At 36.6% G+C, this 20,000-nt stretch overlaps 2 protein-coding genes across 8 annotated transcripts in view; both read right to left on the reverse strand.

The window, feature by feature from the left end:
- LOC144976803 (uncharacterized) overlaps positions 1 to 2,939 on the reverse strand; it is a 67,712-nt gene extending 64,773 nt beyond the window's left edge. The window contains exon 1 of the mRNA XM_078921275.1: positions 2,177 to 2,939. The gene's annotated coding sequence lies outside the window, so the exon portion shown is untranslated. The remainder of the gene's footprint in view (positions 1 to 2,176) is intronic.
- Positions 2,940 to 8,935: 5,996 nt separating this feature from the next.
- Positions 8,936 to 20,000, reverse strand: part of LOC144976802 (5-oxoprolinase-like) — a 48,486-nt gene continuing 37,421 nt past the window's right edge. For all 7 annotated transcript variants that reach the window (XM_078921268.1, XM_078921272.1, XM_078921273.1 and 4 more), the window contains 9 exons: positions 19,561 to 19,745; positions 19,033 to 19,179; positions 17,321 to 17,455; positions 16,444 to 16,593; positions 15,138 to 15,212; positions 13,695 to 13,777; positions 12,568 to 12,728; positions 11,542 to 11,639; positions 8,936 to 10,976 (listed from right to left, as the gene is read on the reverse strand). In XM_078921268.1, the coding sequence (XP_078777394.1) occupies positions 10,770 to 10,976; positions 11,542 to 11,639; positions 12,568 to 12,728; positions 13,695 to 13,777; positions 15,138 to 15,212; positions 16,444 to 16,593; positions 17,321 to 17,455; positions 19,033 to 19,179; positions 19,561 to 19,745 (1,241 nt within the window). In that variant the 3' untranslated portion in view covers positions 8,936 to 10,769. The remainder of the gene's footprint in view (positions 10,977 to 11,541; positions 11,640 to 12,567; positions 12,729 to 13,694; positions 13,778 to 15,137; positions 15,213 to 16,443; positions 16,594 to 17,320; positions 17,456 to 19,032; positions 19,180 to 19,560; positions 19,746 to 20,000) is intronic.

A 20,000-nucleotide genomic window follows, 5' to 3' on the forward strand; every position in this document is an offset into this window, starting at 1 on the left:
GAATTAAATTCTATCGCAACGCATGACACGTATAATTAAAATTTACAACAACAACAACAACAACAACAACAAAAAAAAAAACAACCAAAGAACAAAAACAAAAAAACAAACAAAAACAAAACAAAACAAAACAACTGCTTATGTAAAGCATAATATCCACTAAATGCACTCAAATGTTGATTTATAAAGTTAACTATAGGGCTACGATTTTTATCCCCTTAACTCCCTCCTTACCAACTACAGGAAAATCGTCAAATTCGTTAAGATACAACCAACATTTTTCTTATTCAGATTTGCTTTACACATCACAAAATTTGAAGAAAAATCTTTGTCATATTTACAAGAACATTGGAATGCTGTTTTCAAACCGTGTTTTTCTGAACAAAATTGTATATGACGGGATGAATGAAACACTACAGACGAATGGGGTAATTATCTCATTCGTCTGTAGTGTTTCATTCATCCTATTTTGCTTTGCTTTTTTTATACAGCGCAATATCCACTAAACGTGCTCAAAGCGCTTTACAAGGGGTCCCTGGTCAACAGCAACATTTAACATGTAGGACGGGACATGACGCCTGTTAGGCGATATTATAATTTTTCGGACAAAGACAACGCTATTAACGGCCAGGTACTCATTTTACACTGAGTACGGTGAGAGAATGTGAGTAAAGAGCCTTTTCCAAGGACTCAACTATGCGCCGAGCGCGAGGCTCGAACCCAGGACCTTCCGATCCGAAAGCGAGTGTCATACCACTAGACCACATAGCCGCACATTTTGTTGAAAAATGGGAAACCCGAAACGTCCATTTATCGGTTTTCGTATATTAAATCCCATATTAAATTGAAGCTTACATTCAATTTAACATTACTATTTAAGTTTTACATCAGAGTACACACTGGGACTAATGTGGCTTTTCCTAATATTCAACTCAGAGCTCTGCCGACCGCTGTTGGACTCGAAGTTACAGTCAGTCGTGACTCAAAAATCTGAAGCCTGGTATCGAACAAGACCACAAAGCTGCAATTAAAAGGATGAAATGTTCACCAATTCTGCCCACCAGCTGATCAATCGTATCAAAACACAAACCTTTGTGCAATCGTAAACCTTGTGAGAACTCATCCCCCAAATGTCGGTTTTAAAAAAATCCCTTTATTCATCCCACAGGGGAAATTTGTCTCTAGGGTTTATCCCAAGGGAAGACTGGAATAACCCAGGCGTCAGCCGCAGTGCAGCGCCGGAAAATAAAAATAATAACAAAGAGCCAATTGACACCAACTTCATTCATTCTGAAGGATATTATTCAGATTACATTTTATTCATTCATCTCGATAAAAGCAAGATGAATAAATTCAAATACTTATATTGCACAATTAATTATACAGAGCGTTTCACGCTTTCAACGCGCTTTAAAATTGCTAACATATTTTGAAACATTTCATCTAAGGAGGGAGAAGGGGGGGGGGGGGTATATTATTGTCTAGTAAACATCTAGTGACATTAAAATTGTAATATCCCTAACAGGCGTCATGTTTCGTTCTACATGTCACGTGTTGCTGTTCGTCAGGGACCCCTTGTAAAGCGCTTTGAGCACATTTAGTGGATATTACGCTACATAAAAGCTCAAAAGCTCAATAAAAGTAAAAATCTAAAAAGGTGTGTATGAAACAGTGCTGGACACAGCAGAAAAAAAAGATACCCGATATATAAAGATCAACCCAAATAGAAAATCAGCCGGCGTTCTAATCAGACGAGGCAGGCTGGGTTTTGTTTGTTTGTTTGTTTGTTTTTGTTTGTGATGGTTGCTTTCTTGCATTTTTCTTTGCTTTTCTGTCACTTTTTCATACAAAAAGTTTCACCTGCTTTCTAATTTGTCACTTTATTATGCCAGGGTGAAGTTGATGCCGAAAATTCAAATGATTAGGAATAAGAAGTCCTAATTTTTTAGGTTAATTCTAATTTCAGGAACTAGAGTAAAATCGAATGTTCGATCTCCCCAATAAAGCATATTAAGTTCCAGATTTTGTGCTTTGGGTTATACTTAACTTAAGATTCGATTTTCAGAATGTATTCCACACCAAAATAATACCGAAGATGATATTGATGGAAATTCGGATACATTTGAGAAAGACGATTCTTAAAGAATATATTATATTATACTTCATTTTAACTCACCTGAGACGGTGCGTAACAGATTCAAAGTTTAAGGTACATATTTTAACCCTAAACTTGTCAAATCACGTTTTCATTTTCAGCATTACTCCACAAGCAGTCACGATTTCAATCCTTTGAATGTAAACATAAACTTACGTGAACTTCTTACTCTATCACAAAGTTTTCATCAACTACGTTGATAAATGTATGATTAGATTTTAATTGAATATTGGTATCACTTATTCTTGTTTCTCTTTATCTTATCACATACAAAAATATCACTCTTTCTTATCAATATTTCTCTAAAACTTACAATTCTTACTGTTACTATTTTACAATGGATAATGTCACAACTTTTACTAAATATCGAGGTGTAATATTTCAAGAGCATGAAACAGAAACAACGATTAACTCATTATCATAAAGGTATGGAACTTAAGTTCAAAACCTTTTTACGGTTTCTTATCACAGGCATATATATTTTTCATGTCTAGTTCAACAAAATACTAACTGTCCTGAAAAAAAGTTGGATATGACTGAGATAGTTTTCAAATCACGAAGCTTGTCAAGATAGATTTCAACCAAAACACTAAAACCCACATTTGATATCACTATTATTATTCGTACAAGCTATACCTTCCAATTCTTCAAATTATAACACACACTGAACATTCTTCGTCTAAACCATAACAGACTATCTCATTGTCCAATCTAGGCTCACCACAAACTTTTTCAGACTTTTTTTTCACTTTACTTACCCAGCCACTCACCCACCCACACACCCATACACTCACTCCGTGTTCTTCTACAAGGTGCCTGTGGGCGGTGCCAGAGCTGTCAATCACTCAGTACGATGCCAGAGATGATAAGATAGCAAGCATCCCCTCTAGCAATAACTGGGGTGGTTGCCAGCCGTGAACCAATGAAAATGTCGACAGCTAATAAGATGGCATCTTCCGATTCTGATTCTAATCCTCCATTCTACACTCCCCCCCCCCCCCCCCCCCCCCCAAACAACCCATACATCCCCTTACCTCTCTGCATCAATATGGAGTAGAACGTAGATATCTTGATTATTATTAGTTTACAATTTGTCAATGAGCCAATCCGGGCTTCGAACGCTTCAAGACGGTTGAGAGGAACTAAATTAGCTTTCCAGTTAACAAGAGGGTCGTCCAATTATCTCACAACAAAAGAAATTAGACATGATAAGGTAAACTAAGAAGGCGACTCGCATGTGAGAAATTGTAGTTTAGTATCTTAAGAATTAATGCAATATATTTTTGTAAATGCTTGAATCAAGGAAACTCAATGGAGTTGTTCTATTGGTCCAAGAGTGAATTATTCAAATCTATCTACCTGTCTATCTATCTATCTATCCACCTATCTGTTTCATTATTTACCTATCTATTTATTTATCTATCTATCTATCTATCTATCTATCTATCTATCTATCTATCTATCTATCTATCTATCAACTATCTATCTAGTTCTTTATATTTCGTGAAAGATTGTTGCCCGAAGATGGGAGAAAAAACCGTAATAATAATAATAATAATAATAATAATAATAATAATAATATATATATATATTTATATATATATATTTATATATATATATTATATATATATATATATATATATATATATGTATATAGATATATTGTGTGTGTGTGTGTGTGTCTATATATCTATCTATTTGTTCCCTCCAATCACAGCCTCTCTCTCTCTCTCTCTCTCTCTCTCTCTCTCTCTCTCTCTCTCTCCAGTGTTATTGTCATTGAAAGGTCGTGAAATAGATCCAAAGTATAAAATGAAAAGCATAATATGAAGATAAGAGACGAATGGCCGGCGGCGAGACAGATTAGTCCGCCAATGGGGATCGTGTCTGAATTTGTTTATGCCTCCGATTTCTTTAACTTTTCCTCTAACAGAGAAGAAGCGCAGCTCATCGGAACATACATTATTTACCAATGAACAAATCACGTCTCTCAGTGTTGTTATCCCCAAACTAGATCTTTTTTTTTTTCTTTTACAGGAGGAAGTTTAACCCTCTCCTTACCAGCCATTTTCAGGATTTTCCCCAAAACTTCACACCCGCCCAAACACAAAAACCACCTGACTTTTCTTACTCAAACAGAAAAGCAACAAGAACATTTTATCCATATTATTGTTCGACAGAGTGTCAATTTTTTATAGTTATAGCAAAAAGAAATGAAATCTGGATGAGAAAAGTGACGATTGCATCGTAACAACTTTGACGATTTTCCAGTAGGTAGTAAGGACAGGGTTAATTTTATTTTTTTAAAGCCCCCATATTCGCACCTTATTTTTTTTAAAACCAAAGGTGCAGTAAAAGCGATGGGATTGTGGGTTTATTCAAGCATCCAATTCAATTACAAATGGTTTGACATGGTTGGCGTCTCTCACTTCTTACACCACCCTCCTGTTCGAGAGGCATTTAACTTTACTCTTTAATCTGATAACTCACAAGGGAAAAACATATTAAAAAGACCATAAGACATTGTGGACCAAGTCGCAAATATCTAACATAATCATTAATGGTTAAAATGTACCAACGTCCATAAACTAGTTCGGCTATATGGCCTTGTGGTATGACACTCGCTTTCGGATCGGAATGTCCTAGGTTCGAGCCTCACTCGGCGCATAGTTGAGTACTTAGAAAAGGCTCTTTACTCACATTCTCTCACCTTACTCAGGCGTAAAATGAGTATCTGGCCGTTAACAAATTTGTCTCTGTCGGAAAAATATTGTAATATATCGAGAGAGAATCAGAAAAGGCGAATTTTCCCTCCATCGTCAATTCTTCATTCATTCTACATCTTGATTTTATTTTGATTAAGTTTAATCAGTAAAGTTGAATAAAATAAGGTATGAGTTATTTTGATGAGTTTTACGACGTTTGAAACATTTATGGTCATTCAGCACTAGTATTAAGTAAAAAATAATGGGATAGTCTTAGGCGGGGTGGGGGTCAAGGTGGCCAAGTGCATAAGGTATTTCAATTTCATTCACTTCCGCAGAACCCTGGTTCAAGCCTCGTGGTCGGGATTTTTTTTAAAACCATCTCCTTACCAACTATAGGAGAATCATCACATTCGTTACGATACAAGCAATATTTTTCTTATTCAAATTTCTCTTGTACGTCATAGAATTTAAAGAAAATGAACCGTGTGTTGTAGAGCATGTTTTGCTAAAGAAATTATTTATCGCAAGTACTTACTGCTCTTGTGTTTGAGTGATAAAAATATATTTTTGTGTTAGTTAGGTGTGAAGTTTTGGGGAAAATCCTAATAATGGTTGATAAGGAGAGAGTTAAACATTATTTTGGAATGTATCTCAAGTTCAGCCACGATCTAAAGCACCGATGACAATGTTGAACAATGGGACTTATTCAAATAGAGAATATATAATACCAGGTGCGTTCAATACAGCGGGATTGGTCCAAATAACACCTCGTAGAAGTAGATGCCAAATGCATCTATCCGTGACAAGAATCGTGCCAAGAGGGATAGACTCACATGCTAACAATTTAATATATCGTTCAGGGCGGGAATCAAACCCAACATCTACAAGTCTGAAGGCAAGTGTCATACCACAAGACAAAGGCAAAGCCGTCTTGTCTTAAATGGCGATGATTAGAAGGGGGAAAACGAATCTTCTTACAAAAGAAATGATCAAATACTTTTTTTAAAACTTTTATTTAGCGCAACATCTACTAAACGTGCTCAGAGCGCTTTACACGGGGTACTTATTAAAGCCAAAAACAACACTTAACATGTAGGACTAGACGTATGACGCCTCGATTTGATTTTTCACCGCTCAGAGTGAGAATCAAACCCGGGATCTTCCATTTTGAAGGCGAGATTCATACCACAAGACCACAAAACCGTACCAATATACGTTCATCTGACCATCTTGTATGCCAGCAACAAACAGGGCTTAGACAAAACGAGATGGTCTCACTCTAGACTTACAATTTCTCATCCCACTTCGTGGAGAATCTGACCATGAACAATTCAATCTTCTCCAGGCTGTCATGTTGGCTGCAACAGCAGTGATTACCTCTCTCCGGGATATAAACCTAATTTTGTTTTTTTCCTTCATACGTTATGCTGTCATCCTTGTTTCTCAGTCTTCTTCTTTTCCTCTTGTTTTCAGTTGTTTGTTTTTTAAAAGGATTTTACGGCGCTTACAACACATTTAGGTTATTTCAGAAACAGTAAAAAGGAAGAAAATGGGGTGGTCAAAACATTAGAGAATTACAATTAAAGCATCCAAAAAAAAGTAAGACAAAGGGGAAATGAATGGTTCGAATAGGGAACAGATGTAGATTTCACGAGCATATCACCAAGTGTACTTAGTTTGAGATCACCCAAAAGTCTCCTCCAGACACCAACACAGAACACGAAGACAAAGAGGAAAGGTTCAAATAGGAACAGATGTATATTTCAAGAGCATGCAATCACCGTATTAGTTGGAGATCACCAAAAAGTCTTATCCAGACAAAGCACAGAACCCCACGAAGAGGAATACACTCAAATGTTTACAAACCAAAATATATTCGAAACAAAACATTGCACGAGATTATTTACAGGGAAAATATATTATCCCCCAAAACGAATACTACGCATTTGATTTGACTGTTTCCCTCTCAACCAAGGACTCCGGCAAAGGTCAGGACAAAACCAAGTGACCCCATTCCAAAACAAAAGACAGAGCAACTCAGAAAACAGATATAGGGGGATAGAAGACACAGCAAGTGACCTCCTGCCCACCATCATGTCAGGTACAAGGACCCCACCCAGTTGCTTAAGTTAGTGCTACATAAGGAAGATTTATTTGGCAATTTACGTACATGGCCAACCATTTCCATTTTCTTAGTATCACCATTTTACTTATGTGAGGGATGTTTACTTTATTCCTAATCGCATCATTGACACTCTCGTTGGTCATCTTATTTTGAGGAGACATCTCAACTCTTTGTGAAGGAATATGTCTTGCTTCTTCTCATCATCCTGTGCTATTTTCCTTATCTCATTAGACCCATATAACGGGGGGGGGGGGGGGGGGGGAATAATAAAAAATTATGCCCTTCCGCCGCCACGACCACGACATGATAAGATATCGTCGCTTAGGCATTCCACGAAAGAATATTATAGATAATTCATCAAAAAAGATGTCTGATGTCAAAAGGAATCACCCATGTTGTCCAAGTGAGCAAATTGGGGGTTATCAATCTTGCCCAAGGAAAAAAACCGAAAGTACCTGAAGCGGGGCTTAAACCAGACCTTCAGGGCCACAGTGCAATGCCTTAACCACTCGGCCACTCACCCCCCCCCCCCCCGCCCCCCCGCGAGACAAAGAGCGAATTTATTTTGAAAAATTTAGTTTTTGTTTCTCCTCATTCTAGACAAAGCATACAAAGTCACGTGGTCGGGACAAATAATTTGGAGGGACAGAAGAAACAGCAGAGATTTTGCAGTCACCTTTATCCCTCCTTCCAACCACGGATCATTTCAGTAGTAACAAGAATCCATCTCATGTTTATTGTGGGCTGGGCGGATAAGGACAGTTCAGTTAGGCAACAACAACAACAACAAAAATATTGATAATTTAGATTTTAGGTAAATACGAAGATACCTTGATAAGTTAAATGGAAAAAGATGGGAAAGTCGAAAAATTTTATATTTACAATCAAAAGTAAGACGAGACCTAGTATTAGTAATGGGGGTAGTTCAACTAGAGAGCCGAAGTATATTCTAATGGCAAACTATCATATTCTCAGTCGAGATCACATAAAAGTCCCATCCATTCACAATCACAGGATCCCGCTTAGAGTAATTTGTCTTCTTCTTGTGGAAACCTCCAATATTGTTCAGGAGCATTCAACAGTTTGTAGGATATTGCATTGTAAACGTGTTAAAACACTGCACATAGTAATACTAATAAAAAATACATAGAGTAAAACGTCACGATGTGAGCTCTAGCAACCGTATGAAGGCATGTTGGCAACCGTTTCCAGCCACGTCAGCTGGGAGGCTATTCCACAGTCGGGCAGTGGAAGGTGGAAGGGAAAAATGAATACAGGTGGGCGTCCGTTTTTGATGTTGGGATGGTTACCCGTGTCGCGTGTCCCTCGTTGTATTTTTGTATATTCAAAACTAAATAAGAATCCCCACCCCAAGATGCTTGAATTAGTGTACTGTATAATTAGTATTTAAATGAATAAAATAACAGTTTTAAAAAAAGGAAACAAACAATAATATACCAAGTAGAATACACCAGTCCAAGGAGGACAATATTACCCCATCTAAGGGGAATTACCCACGACAGTTCCACCTGAAAGTAAGGAATTTTACCCACCGCAGTGCCCCACCTAAGGAGAATTTCAACCAAGGCAGCTCCCAATCTAGGAGAAATTTCACCCACAGCAGAAGGGGAACTTCAACCATGGCATTTCTTCACCTGAGGGGAATTTCAACCAAGGCAGTTCCTCACCTAAGAGGAATTTCACCCACAGCAGGAGAACTTTACCCATGCAGTTCCCCACCGGAGGGGAATTTCATACATGGTAGTTCTCCACATGAAGGGTATTCACTCACAGTAGTTCCCATCTAAGAGTAAGAGAAATTTCACCCACAGTAGTTTCCCCACCTGCTAAGAGTAGTTTCACGTAAAGCGTTCCGCCATCAAAGAGAAATTTCATCCACAACACCTCCGATTCTTAAACAATGAAAAAATGACATGACATTTAAAATTCAAGGAAATATATAGCCTTGTAGTAGGTTTATTCAATAAACTATTGGACATTTCTAGATATGACAATACAAAAAAAAAATGACACCGGGTACACTATGGGACGGTTCTCTGAATATTACATAGTATAAGCCATACTGGTCTGAGTTTATATAATCTTCTTCTTTCAGCTTATCCCACACCCTGCAGGGTTGCCTTAATGAATGCCACATCTCCATGCATCTCGGTTCAGCATCATGATCCTCCAGGCCCAGTTCTTTCATATCATCCTTTACCTTATCCCACCATTTAGTCTTTGGGCGTCCCTTTTTCCTCTTTCCCGCTATTTGTAAGTCCAATACTTTCATTCCCACGTACTCCCCCTCTCGTCTCTTTACATGTCCGAACCATTTCAATCTATCTTCTCTCATCTTTATTGATACATTCTTCACTTCAGTCAACCTTCCAATTCGTTCATTTCTCACTTTATCTTTTCTTGTCCAACAAAGTGATCATCTGAACATCCTCTGAGTTTAAACAATACTACAAAAAAATCTTCATTTATATAATTTATAAACGGGAGACTGAATGAAGCAACAAAAAGTGAATCCAAATATAAAAAGAAAGAAAGAAAAAAAAAAAGAAAGAAAGAGAGGAACTTCTTAATTCATTTTGGTATATTATATTTCAACACACGATTTCATAGAATCATGACTATGTGATATTGCTATTTTCTGAATATAACATAAAAAACAATGATATTCTGAATAAGATGTGTACGGTTTTAAAGTACATATGTCAGGCTTGTTTGTTTTTGTTTTTAAGGGTTTTACTGTGCTTACAATGTTTTATGTCAGTTCAGCGTCAGTAAAAAGGAAGAAGATAGGACAGTTAAAACATTCTAGATTTCCAATGAAAAGACAAAGGAGAATAGAACACAGAGGCAAATTCCAAGAGCAAACAATCAATGTGTTTAGTCAGAGATAATATAACAGTCCCATCCAGACACAAACACAGGACTCCATTGAGAGTAACACACTCAAATGCTTACAAATCATATTAGATATAAAATATAATGGCACATAACAGAGAGATGATTTACAAGGAAAAAAATATCATCTCTCAAAACTATATATTTAACTGTTTTCCTCTCAACCAGCGACCCCAGACAGGGTCAGGACACAACCAAGAAATCTCATTCCAAGACAAAAACAGAGATCAACCTGGTAAACAGAAATAGGGGATAGAAAACAGAAGTAACTTCCCTGCCCATTATGGGATGACAAAAGACCCTGCCCAGTTGCTAATTTCTGAATATAGCATAAAAACAATGATAATCTGAATAGCTTGTTTCTGAGTACGATTTTAAATTACAAATATTAGCTGAAACTGTTGCAGGAAATCCAGGGATACACTCAAGGGGTGTTACAAAATAAGCATTTCAATGAAAGCTTAACATAGACACAACCAATATAGTTATAGTGTAATGAAGACATGATTAACAATGAAAAAAAAAAAATTATCAAATAGAGATAAATCCATCAGACTGAGTCTCTCTCATAAAAAATATTCCAAGCAGGGCCCAAGGAAAACCAAGTCTTCCCATTCCATAACAAGGACAAAAGGCTCAGTGGGAGAGAAGAGATAGCAAGGCTATGGACTGGGCCAAGCGAAAGAGACTGATTTTTGGGGGATGATTAAAAAAACAAACAATTCTGGCTGCTTGGTCTGGCATTTTCTCATACACATCATTTCAGGTATTTTATCTTACACCGCTGCCTGCTCTAATTTGTTACTTTACCATTTTTAAAGTATATATTATTGATAACAGTGAGTCGAAAATATCTAACATAAAATCAAGCTGATTCCTGTCGTTTTTGATATGTAAACAAACTGCTGCCACCGTGTCTTGTAACAGGCTCTTCTACCCTTGGTTTTTGAGTGGCCATCTCTCTTTTCCTCCCATCTCTTTCATTATCTTCACAATGAAGATCATCTTTGGTGCCATTGCTTTTTGGACATCCATAGCCACCGCCCCCTGGGGTTTGTAACCTGAAAACATCCTGTAAGAAAAAATAAAAATGAATAAAAAAACAAAACAAAAGATGCAAAGGCGTCCTTTGTAAATTCTGAAATATAGAAAAACTAGAGCTTTTATATAGCGCAATATCCACTAAATGTGCTCAAAACGATTTACAAAGGGTCCCTGACCAACAGCAACATGAAACAATTAGAACGAGACTCAATGCCTGTTAGGCGACATTACTTTTTTTTCCGACGGAGACCACGCTGTTGACGGCTAGGTACTCATTTTACACCTCAGTACGATGAGAGAATGTGAGTAAAGAGTCTTTTCCAAGGACTCAACTGTGCATCAAGAGAGGCTCGAACCCAGGACCTTCCGATCTGAAACAGAGTGTCATACCACATGACCACATAGCCGCATATGTCCTGTTTAATTCTTTAAAAATCGGTACTCTTTAAACAAATATGTCATAAGACAATTATGGCAAAATAAGAATTTAAAAACAAAATTGTTAAGTCATCTCCATCTCCTTGTGCAACCATAGTTGAGTCCTTGGAAAGAATTCTTTATAGATTAGATATAAAGTGACTCTAATTTCTTACCCCAGGTCCAACTTGTACGGCAGTCTTAGCTCCCAAGTTACAGATTCGTCCATCAGAGTAAAGCATGAGGTTTTCACCCAGCTTTCCAGCATGCCCTCCTGTTGAATGCAAAAAAAAATTGAACTTTTATATAATGCAATATCCACTAAACGTTCTTAAAGCGCTTTACAAGGGGTCCTTGGTGAACAGCAACACTTAACATGTAGGACAGGACATGACGCCTGTTAGGTGATATTATAATTTTTTAGGACAGAGACAATGGCCAGGTACTCATTTTACACCTGAGGATGGTGAGAGCATGTGAGTAAAGAGTCTTTTCCAAGGACTCAACTATGCGCCGAGTGAGGCTCGAACCCAGGACCAAAAATGAGTGTCATACCACAAGACCACATAGCCGAACAAAATAAGAGGAGAATGTAAACATGATATGACAGAAAAAATCCCTTTATGAAAACAAAGGAACAAAAACATTCTTCGAACAAAGAAGAAAAGAGTAAAATTATTACTTTTTTGTTGTTGTTTTGTTTAATTTTTCTTTATCAATAACAAACATGATCTGAGCATATCATTCATTCACATCTAAAAATAGTCCTACTATTTTATTAATTCAAGCACAAAATGTAGTAATTCGACAAATTCATGAAATGACACACGTGCACGAAAAAAAACCATAACAACCCCCACCTCCCCTCACCCCCCCCCCCCCCCCCCACCCCTCAACCCCCCCACCCCTCAAACTCCCATCCCCCCCAAAAGAAAAACAACATCTAAAAACTGATGCAAATTAAAATTTAAAATAATAATAATAATAATAATAATAATAATAATAATAATAATAATATAATAATAATAATAATAATAATAATAATAATAATAATAATAATAATTAAAGACATTTTTTAAAATATGGACAAATGAAATGGCTTCCACTTTGTTGTTTTCAATTTTCCTCTCTTAAAAGTGTGCAGTTTATAACAGTCATAAAGATAAGATAAAAATCATTAATTTATTGATATAACTGGTTACCTCCTAATCCATAAGGGGAGAACACTCTTCTCTCACTCAACACGGAAAGGGTTAAAGTTCGCCTGAACAATAATTCTCTTACAATGCCGTCTCCTCCATTAAAAAGTCCCAAACCTCCACTGCCAGGATTCAAATGGAAACTCTTCAAAATCACTGGGTATCTGAGAGAGAGAGAGAGAGAGAGAGAGAGAGAGAGAGAGAGAGAGAGAGAGAGAGAGAGAGAGAGAGAGAGAGAGAGAGAAGAGAGAGAGAAGAGAGAGAGAGAGAGAGAGAGAGAGAGAGAGAGAGAAGAGAGAGAGAGAGAGAGAGAGAGAGAGAGAGAGAGAGAGAGAGAGAGAGAGAGAGAGAGAAAAGAGGGGGGGGGGGGGGGGGGGGTAAAACATTTAATCAGTCTTTTATATGAAATCAAATTAAACCTAATAGTAGCCCAAACCATTTTTGTAAATTGATTTTTAAATAGTATATATGTCAAAGGGATAACTAAGATTTCAAATCGAAGAAAATGATTACAAATTTGGTCCTGCTGAACCAATCACATCAAATAAAAACAAAAACAAACGATGTAATCCATTCACAATATTTCTATAGCAAACAAAATAGAAATAGTATTTCTACTTTACCATTAACTAAACAATCTGACTACATTTAAGAACTAAAATCCGCTTTTAACTCACTCAATCCTAGAGATTTTTTCTACTTTTCAAAATTGGAAAAAATGTATTAAAACGAGCATGTACATAGATAGTATCATTCAACTACCATATATTAACATGTAAAACTACAAAACATTAGCTTCGATACTGCGCCTATAATTTGTCTCATAAAAATGTAATAAATAGGCATGGGGTAAAAGTAACCGGGAAAACTACGGATTTAGTCAGTGTTAGGGTTAAGTGAGTTAACCATCAAATCAGCGACCAGACCTGCCCAAAGTACTTGGATCCTTGGCCTGTTCCACACCTCTAAAGACTTAACTGTACGTGCCCCTGACAGAGATGAGGAAGACAACAGCGTACCTTCACCAACTAGACATTCAAGTTCAAGCATGAAGACAAAATGAGGGGGAATGAAAAAGAAGAAGACCTCATGAGAAGGGTTCCTGAATTAAAAATCAGCAATATCTCTACCTTTTCTCAATAATTTCGGGATCTGTTATTCTTGTGTTGGTCATATGAGTGTGAACTCCACTCCTCCCATGCCAAGTTGGACCCTGAAAGAAAAATAGAAATAAGCAGAAGGAAAAAAAAATTACAGCAATGGACGACTCTAGGCAAATTGTAAGGTAGCGGGCCTAGATAAAGTTAAATTGTGGCTTACCAAGTGATAGTATTATTTCAGTATGAACCTCATGCTGAAAGTCATTTTCATTTTTTTTCTTGTTAATTTTAGATATAATATCCATTCTTTCTTTTTATTTAAAGATATAAACTTTCAAACCCAACCTTATATTTTTTGCTAAAAATTAAATTTTTAAGCATCTTAACCACCCTGATATTATACCGTTTTGAGGTGGTGGGTCACAATGAAATTTTGGAGTTAATTAATCCAATTCAGCTGAGAAATTTTGACTGATAACAGGGCCATTAGGTAAGATGCTCAAACAAAATGGCGTTTGCGATTGTATTATTGTTGGAGCATTAAAGTATCTTTCACATTAAGTGGGAAGAAAAGGAAATTAGAGGGGAAACAAAATGGCTCTCATGCAGATATAATCCATACATTCATGTCTTGAAAATTGGAAAAAATCATTTATCTTTAATTTTAATTACGCCCTTTTGCAATGGCACCATAAGATCCCGTCGCCTAGGCATTCCATGAAGGAATATAGATAATCCATCAAACAGAATGTCTATTGTCAACAGGAATCATCCATGTTTTCCAAGTGAGAAAATTGGGGGTTAATAATCTTACTCAAGGGACAAAAAACGAAAGTCCCTGAAGCAGGGCTCAAACCTGGACCCTTCCGCATCGCAGAGCAATGCCTTAACCACTATGCATTTTCTTCCCTTGATCAGTGACTGAGTAATAATTTCTAGCATCCACTTACATGGAACAGCTATCCCCGTGTTGTGGTTTAATGTTTCTATGTATTGTTTGATATATGAGTTGAAATCATCAAGCCCTTTCAAATACACGTAACACATGAGTTGACCCCATAAAAGTATTCCCTGTTTTGGAAACAACTAAAGGACACAATCAGTAGCAAAAGCTTTACCCTAATATGTGTGGTTATGTGGTCGTGTGGTATGACACTCACTTTCGGATCGGAATGTCCTGGGTTCGAGCCTTGTTTGGCGCATAGTTCAGTCCTTGGAAAAGGCTTTTTACTCACATTTTCCCACCATACTCAGGTGTAAAATGAGTACCTGGCCGTTAACAGCGTTGTCTCTGTCTGAAAAAATTGTTATACCGCCTAACAGGCATCATGTCCTGTCCTAAGTGTTGTGTTGCTGTTGGCCAGGGACCCCTTGTAAAGCGCTTTGAGCATATTTAGTGGATATTGCGCTATATAAAAGCTCAATTAAAAAAATATATATGTATAAATCACACAACTCTGAGATTGTACTTACCGCTCCTGCTCCACCAGCCACTGTCTCACAGTATCCCATGGTCTCGTCCCCAAATGTCACAATATTCATGCAACCCTGAAAAAAAATTGACAATGACAGGAATCTATTAACTGATGCACTGACGAAGACAGAATTCATCAGTGAAACCATAGATTTGTATGAGCATGAGAGGATCAAAGAACAGCTTTCTGTATATGCAGTAGAAAATCATTAATCCCTTTTTTAAGATTACCGCCAGTTATGACATAAAAGCCATGGCAATGCTGTAAATTTCTTCATTTCGATTATACAACAGTCACAATCTAACGTGCATGATGTTAAATTAAACAAATAGCAGGGTTCACTAAATACAATTATAATTCATTTGCATAAATCTACTAGTGGTACTTAACAAATCAAAGTTTCAGAGAGATATAAGGAAAAGGTACCGACTGAAAACCTCAAGACCGCTATGGAAAAAAATGCCAAAGTTTTATTTTCCAAACTAGTTTATGGTAAGGGAAAAAAAAGCACCTCTGTATTTTATGGAAACATTATCATTTGTTAATGCCCCTGACATCCATGCAACATATCTCTACAATTTTGGAGAAAGAGTTCCCCAAGGTAGATTAATGTCTAATAATTTTTCTAAACATTAAAATTGTCATAATTTATCAATATGTAATTATCTTTTCAACACAGAAAGTAGCTTTCAATTCTATCCTTTATTTCAAAACTTTAATTGTCTATATTATTTCCTCAAAAAGCGAATTATCTTTTTTTAAAAATTGAGTGTATAATCGCCATTAACCCAAAGTAGCATCTTTGGTAAATTGGTGAGACATTATGTTAAGCATAATTAAAATTGAAGGGGTAAATGCACAATTGTATCATAATTATCAATTATAAAATCATAATTTAAGCACTTAGAGTCTGGTGTCTCTGAATTATAGCGCTATATAAGTTTTCAGCATTATTATTATTATTATTATTATATTATTATTATTATTATTATTATTTTTATTATTATTATTATTATTATTATTTATTATTATTATTATTATTATTATTATTATTATTTAAACTAAGTGTATGATAATATATCAAGGGAATTAATCTTGTTTTTGTTATGCCATATAGTTATCACCGAGTTTTGTCCCTAGTCTGTGTTGTATAATAAATTAAATAGAGTTATATTCTCTTGTTATGTGGTACAAAACAATGGCTTTCATTTCATTCAATTACTCCTAGTAATCCAGATCTTATGTAATCCATTACTCTTAGCTTTTGTATTTTCAAAAACAACAAAACAGTACATAAAACTGACCTGAGACGCTGCACAAATATTAAATGCCTTAAAGATCACATCCACTACGCGTTGTGAAGTAAGGACATTCCCTCCTACCACAGCTGCCGTCTCAGATGGGTCTAATAGACTTCCTTTGGGTAAAACCACATGTATAGGGGTCAGACAACCCTGAAGAAATATCAAAATATAAACCCATTAAAAAAAAAAAAAAATTAAAAAAAGGAATTATTTTTCTAGCTAATTTCGTTCTAATTAACTTCTGCTCATAATATTAGAAATTATCTTTTAAAATATTTTTGCTTGAATGATATAATGCAAATTTATTTTCTGCTTCTAATCATAAAACTTTTGGGAATGAATACATCACAGTGAAAAATAACCGAGAAAAAAATCAAATCAAAAACAAAAAACAGACTGACTGAGTAATCCTGTATTTCTCCATAAATCTGTGAATGTCAATAGGTTATCGATCAAACAAGTGGAGTTAGTGCACAATCGTGTGTTCTTTAGTTCTAATCATCGGTATGGCAAAGGTAGTTTTCTGGCATTTCATTGAAATTGACCTCTAGAATGACAGAAAATTATAAACTAAATGGGTGGATGATAATAAAACAAAATCGTTTAAGACCCATCAACGAGAAAGAAGGGAAGAGAGAGAGAGAGAGAGAGAGAGAGAGAGAGAGAGAGAGAGAGAGAGAGAGAGAGAGAGAGAGGGAGAGAGAGAGAGAGAGAGAGAGAGAGAGAGAGAGAGAGAGAGGGAGAGAGAGAAAGAGAGATAGGGAGAGAGAGAGAGAGAGCGAGCAAGAGAAAGAGAGAGAGAAAGATAGAGAGAGTGTGTGAGTGTGTGTATGTGTGTGTTTGGGCAATAGAAATCCTCCCATTAACGCCATCTTACTTGGTTTAGTGGTACATCATGGCCCACCATACATCTAAGACAGTAGATAATGGCAGACTTTGTAATGGCTCTTGGAGCGTTAATGTTTCCATGTACTTGATGACATGTCCCAGTGAAATCAAAAATGGCTGTTCCCTGGTGTTTTTTTTTTTAAAAGAAAGATATTAATAATAATAATAATTTATTTAAATCATTTGAGTTGGTAATAGCCTTACTGCAAATTTGAGAAATAACACGAATAAGTCACGGCTTAATCCCTCCAGTTCTAAATATTCGGTTATTTGACATAAGATCATTAAGCCACTGCAAATGACATCAATCCTAAGATATATGGACTTGTGTTTCAACATCGCTGCAAGATATGGTTCCACATTTTGCAGTGTCTAGCAATTAAAGTTATATATTATTAGAGAAATGTAACCTTGTCCGACTCCTACAAGCATAATAAAAAATGTTTGAAGGAGACGGGGAATAGAGTGCTTTTATCAAAGCTTTATCTATTATATAGTCAGTCAGCCTTTACTCAAGCACATTTCTTTTTTACAGACTTTATCATTGTGAACAAAACAAGTGCTTGATATGAAACCACCTTTGTATCTTGGTACGTGGCCTTGTAATTTATATATCGGCCTTTCTTTTTAAATCCTAGCAGAGAGTGAAATCATGTTGAAATAATAAGCCTATCATTGCTTGAAATCTGACCAAAGACTTGAGAAGTATTCTTTTTTTTTTTCGTTGTCTATAGTTTTCAATTGTGACTAACCTTTAATGATGAATGTTACACTTTAAAAAAATATGAATAAATAAATTAATTAATAAATAAAAAGTAAATAAAATAAATAAGTACAATTAACTTTATTCATCCAAATGGGAAAATTTATCTTTAACTCTCTCCTTACCAGCTATTTTTAGAACTTCCCCCGAATATTCATTCCCGCCAAACAAACAAAACAACAAAAAACAACACTTTTCTAACTCAAACAAAAAAGTAACAAGTACATTCTATACAGAATGTTGTTCACCAAACTGAGCTCTACAACACAGTGTTTAGTATTAACAGCTTTAATCCAAGCATTTCTTTAAATTTTGTGATGTACAAGAGAAATCAGAATGAGAAAATTGTCGGTTGCATCGTAACGAATGTGACGATTTTCCTATGGGTGGTGAGGGGAGGGTTAAGGTCCACTCCAAGGCAAAACTAGAACAGCCCAGGCATCAGGCCCAGTGCAGTGTGTGGCAAAGTGAGCTAGAACGAGGTGACTTTGATCAAGGCCACACAGCCCTGTGGGAAGTCAAACCTAGCAAAGACCATGCTGCTGTGCCACACTGCCCCACAGTATGTGTATTATCATCATCATCATTGTTGCCTTTTTCACCCTGGGTCAGGGTATAGGCCACAGACAAACAGTTTCCATCCTTCTCTATCCTGTGCTACCTTATATTTTATCTCGTTCCATGTCTTATCACTTCTCCGTATATCAGCCTCTGTAATTCTTTGCCATGTTTCCCGTGGCCTTCCCCTTGATCTTCTGCTCTGAGGGTTCCAGTCCAATAGTGGAGTCATTCTTTCTAAGGATGTGTCCAATCCACTTCCATCATCTTCTTCCTATTTCCTCTCCCACTGGTTTCTGCTGTGTTCCTTCTCATCTCAGTCATAACTTGAGAGCTTTTTCCTGCTTCATGCACAAGCCATGATTCCACCCATGACTCACCTGAGTTTCATCAATGTTGATGTTGAGACAAATCTTGAATCCTCCATCCATGAAATCCTCCCCGTACAACTCTGTCTTTCCTGTCCTCTCCTTGGTTCTTTTGGCAATGCCACGCAGCATGTCTTTCACAGCAAGCTCTGCATTATCCTAGGGGATAGGCAGAGAAAGAAGGTGATCATTTCCCTAAAAAAAAGTTAAGAACATTTCTCAAAAAAAGAATTATTGACTTAATTCATATCACTTTAAAAAAAAAATTCTTGGTAAGATTTTTCAACCATTTGGGGGAAGTTTTCTTTGAGAGGTTTGAACAAAGTTAAGATGAGGTGCAGAGAAGGTAGGGTAAGGAGAAATTTTGACTGCACTCAGGACTGATAACAGTCCCTTTGTGATGCAAGTGATTCACCAATTGAGCTATCGGATTGTCTTGTTAATTTCGGCTACAATGTTATGTTGTGCATGACTGGTCTAGTGAAGTGGGGATTCTTACATTTCAAAACTTTTCAATAAGGAAATCAATTAAAAAAATACCTGTATATATTTCATGTAGGCTTGAACCAAATCTAGACCATACTCTTCTATCAGCTCCAGGATGAGTCGAATTCCTTTCTGGTTGGCAGCCACTTGAGCCCTCAAATCACTGAGGTTGTCGTGGAGGTTACGCGTGCCACTACTCCCCGGGTACTTGGCTGGATCATTTAAGGCTTGGATCAACTCTGAGGAAAATAAAGATAATAGATAATCCATCAAACTAGATGTCTGATGTCAACAAGAATCACCCATGTTGTCCAAAGTGAGCAAATTAGGGGTTAATGATCTTGCCAAAGGAAAAAAAATGAAAGTGCTTGAAGTAGGGCTCAAACCCAGGACCTACTGGGTCACAGTGCAATACCTTAACCACTCGGCCACTTCGCCCCCTAGATACTAATCTACCTGAAGCTGCCTAAAAAGTTCAGCCAGAATTGTTCCTA

The sequence above is a fragment of the Berghia stephanieae genome, chromosome 7 (genome assembly GCF_034508935.2).
Source record: "Berghia stephanieae isolate SIO BIC M18660-M18661 chromosome 7, UCSD_Bste_1.3, whole genome shotgun sequence".
Lineage (NCBI taxonomy): Eukaryota > Metazoa > Mollusca > Gastropoda > Nudibranchia > Aeolidiidae > Berghia > Berghia stephanieae.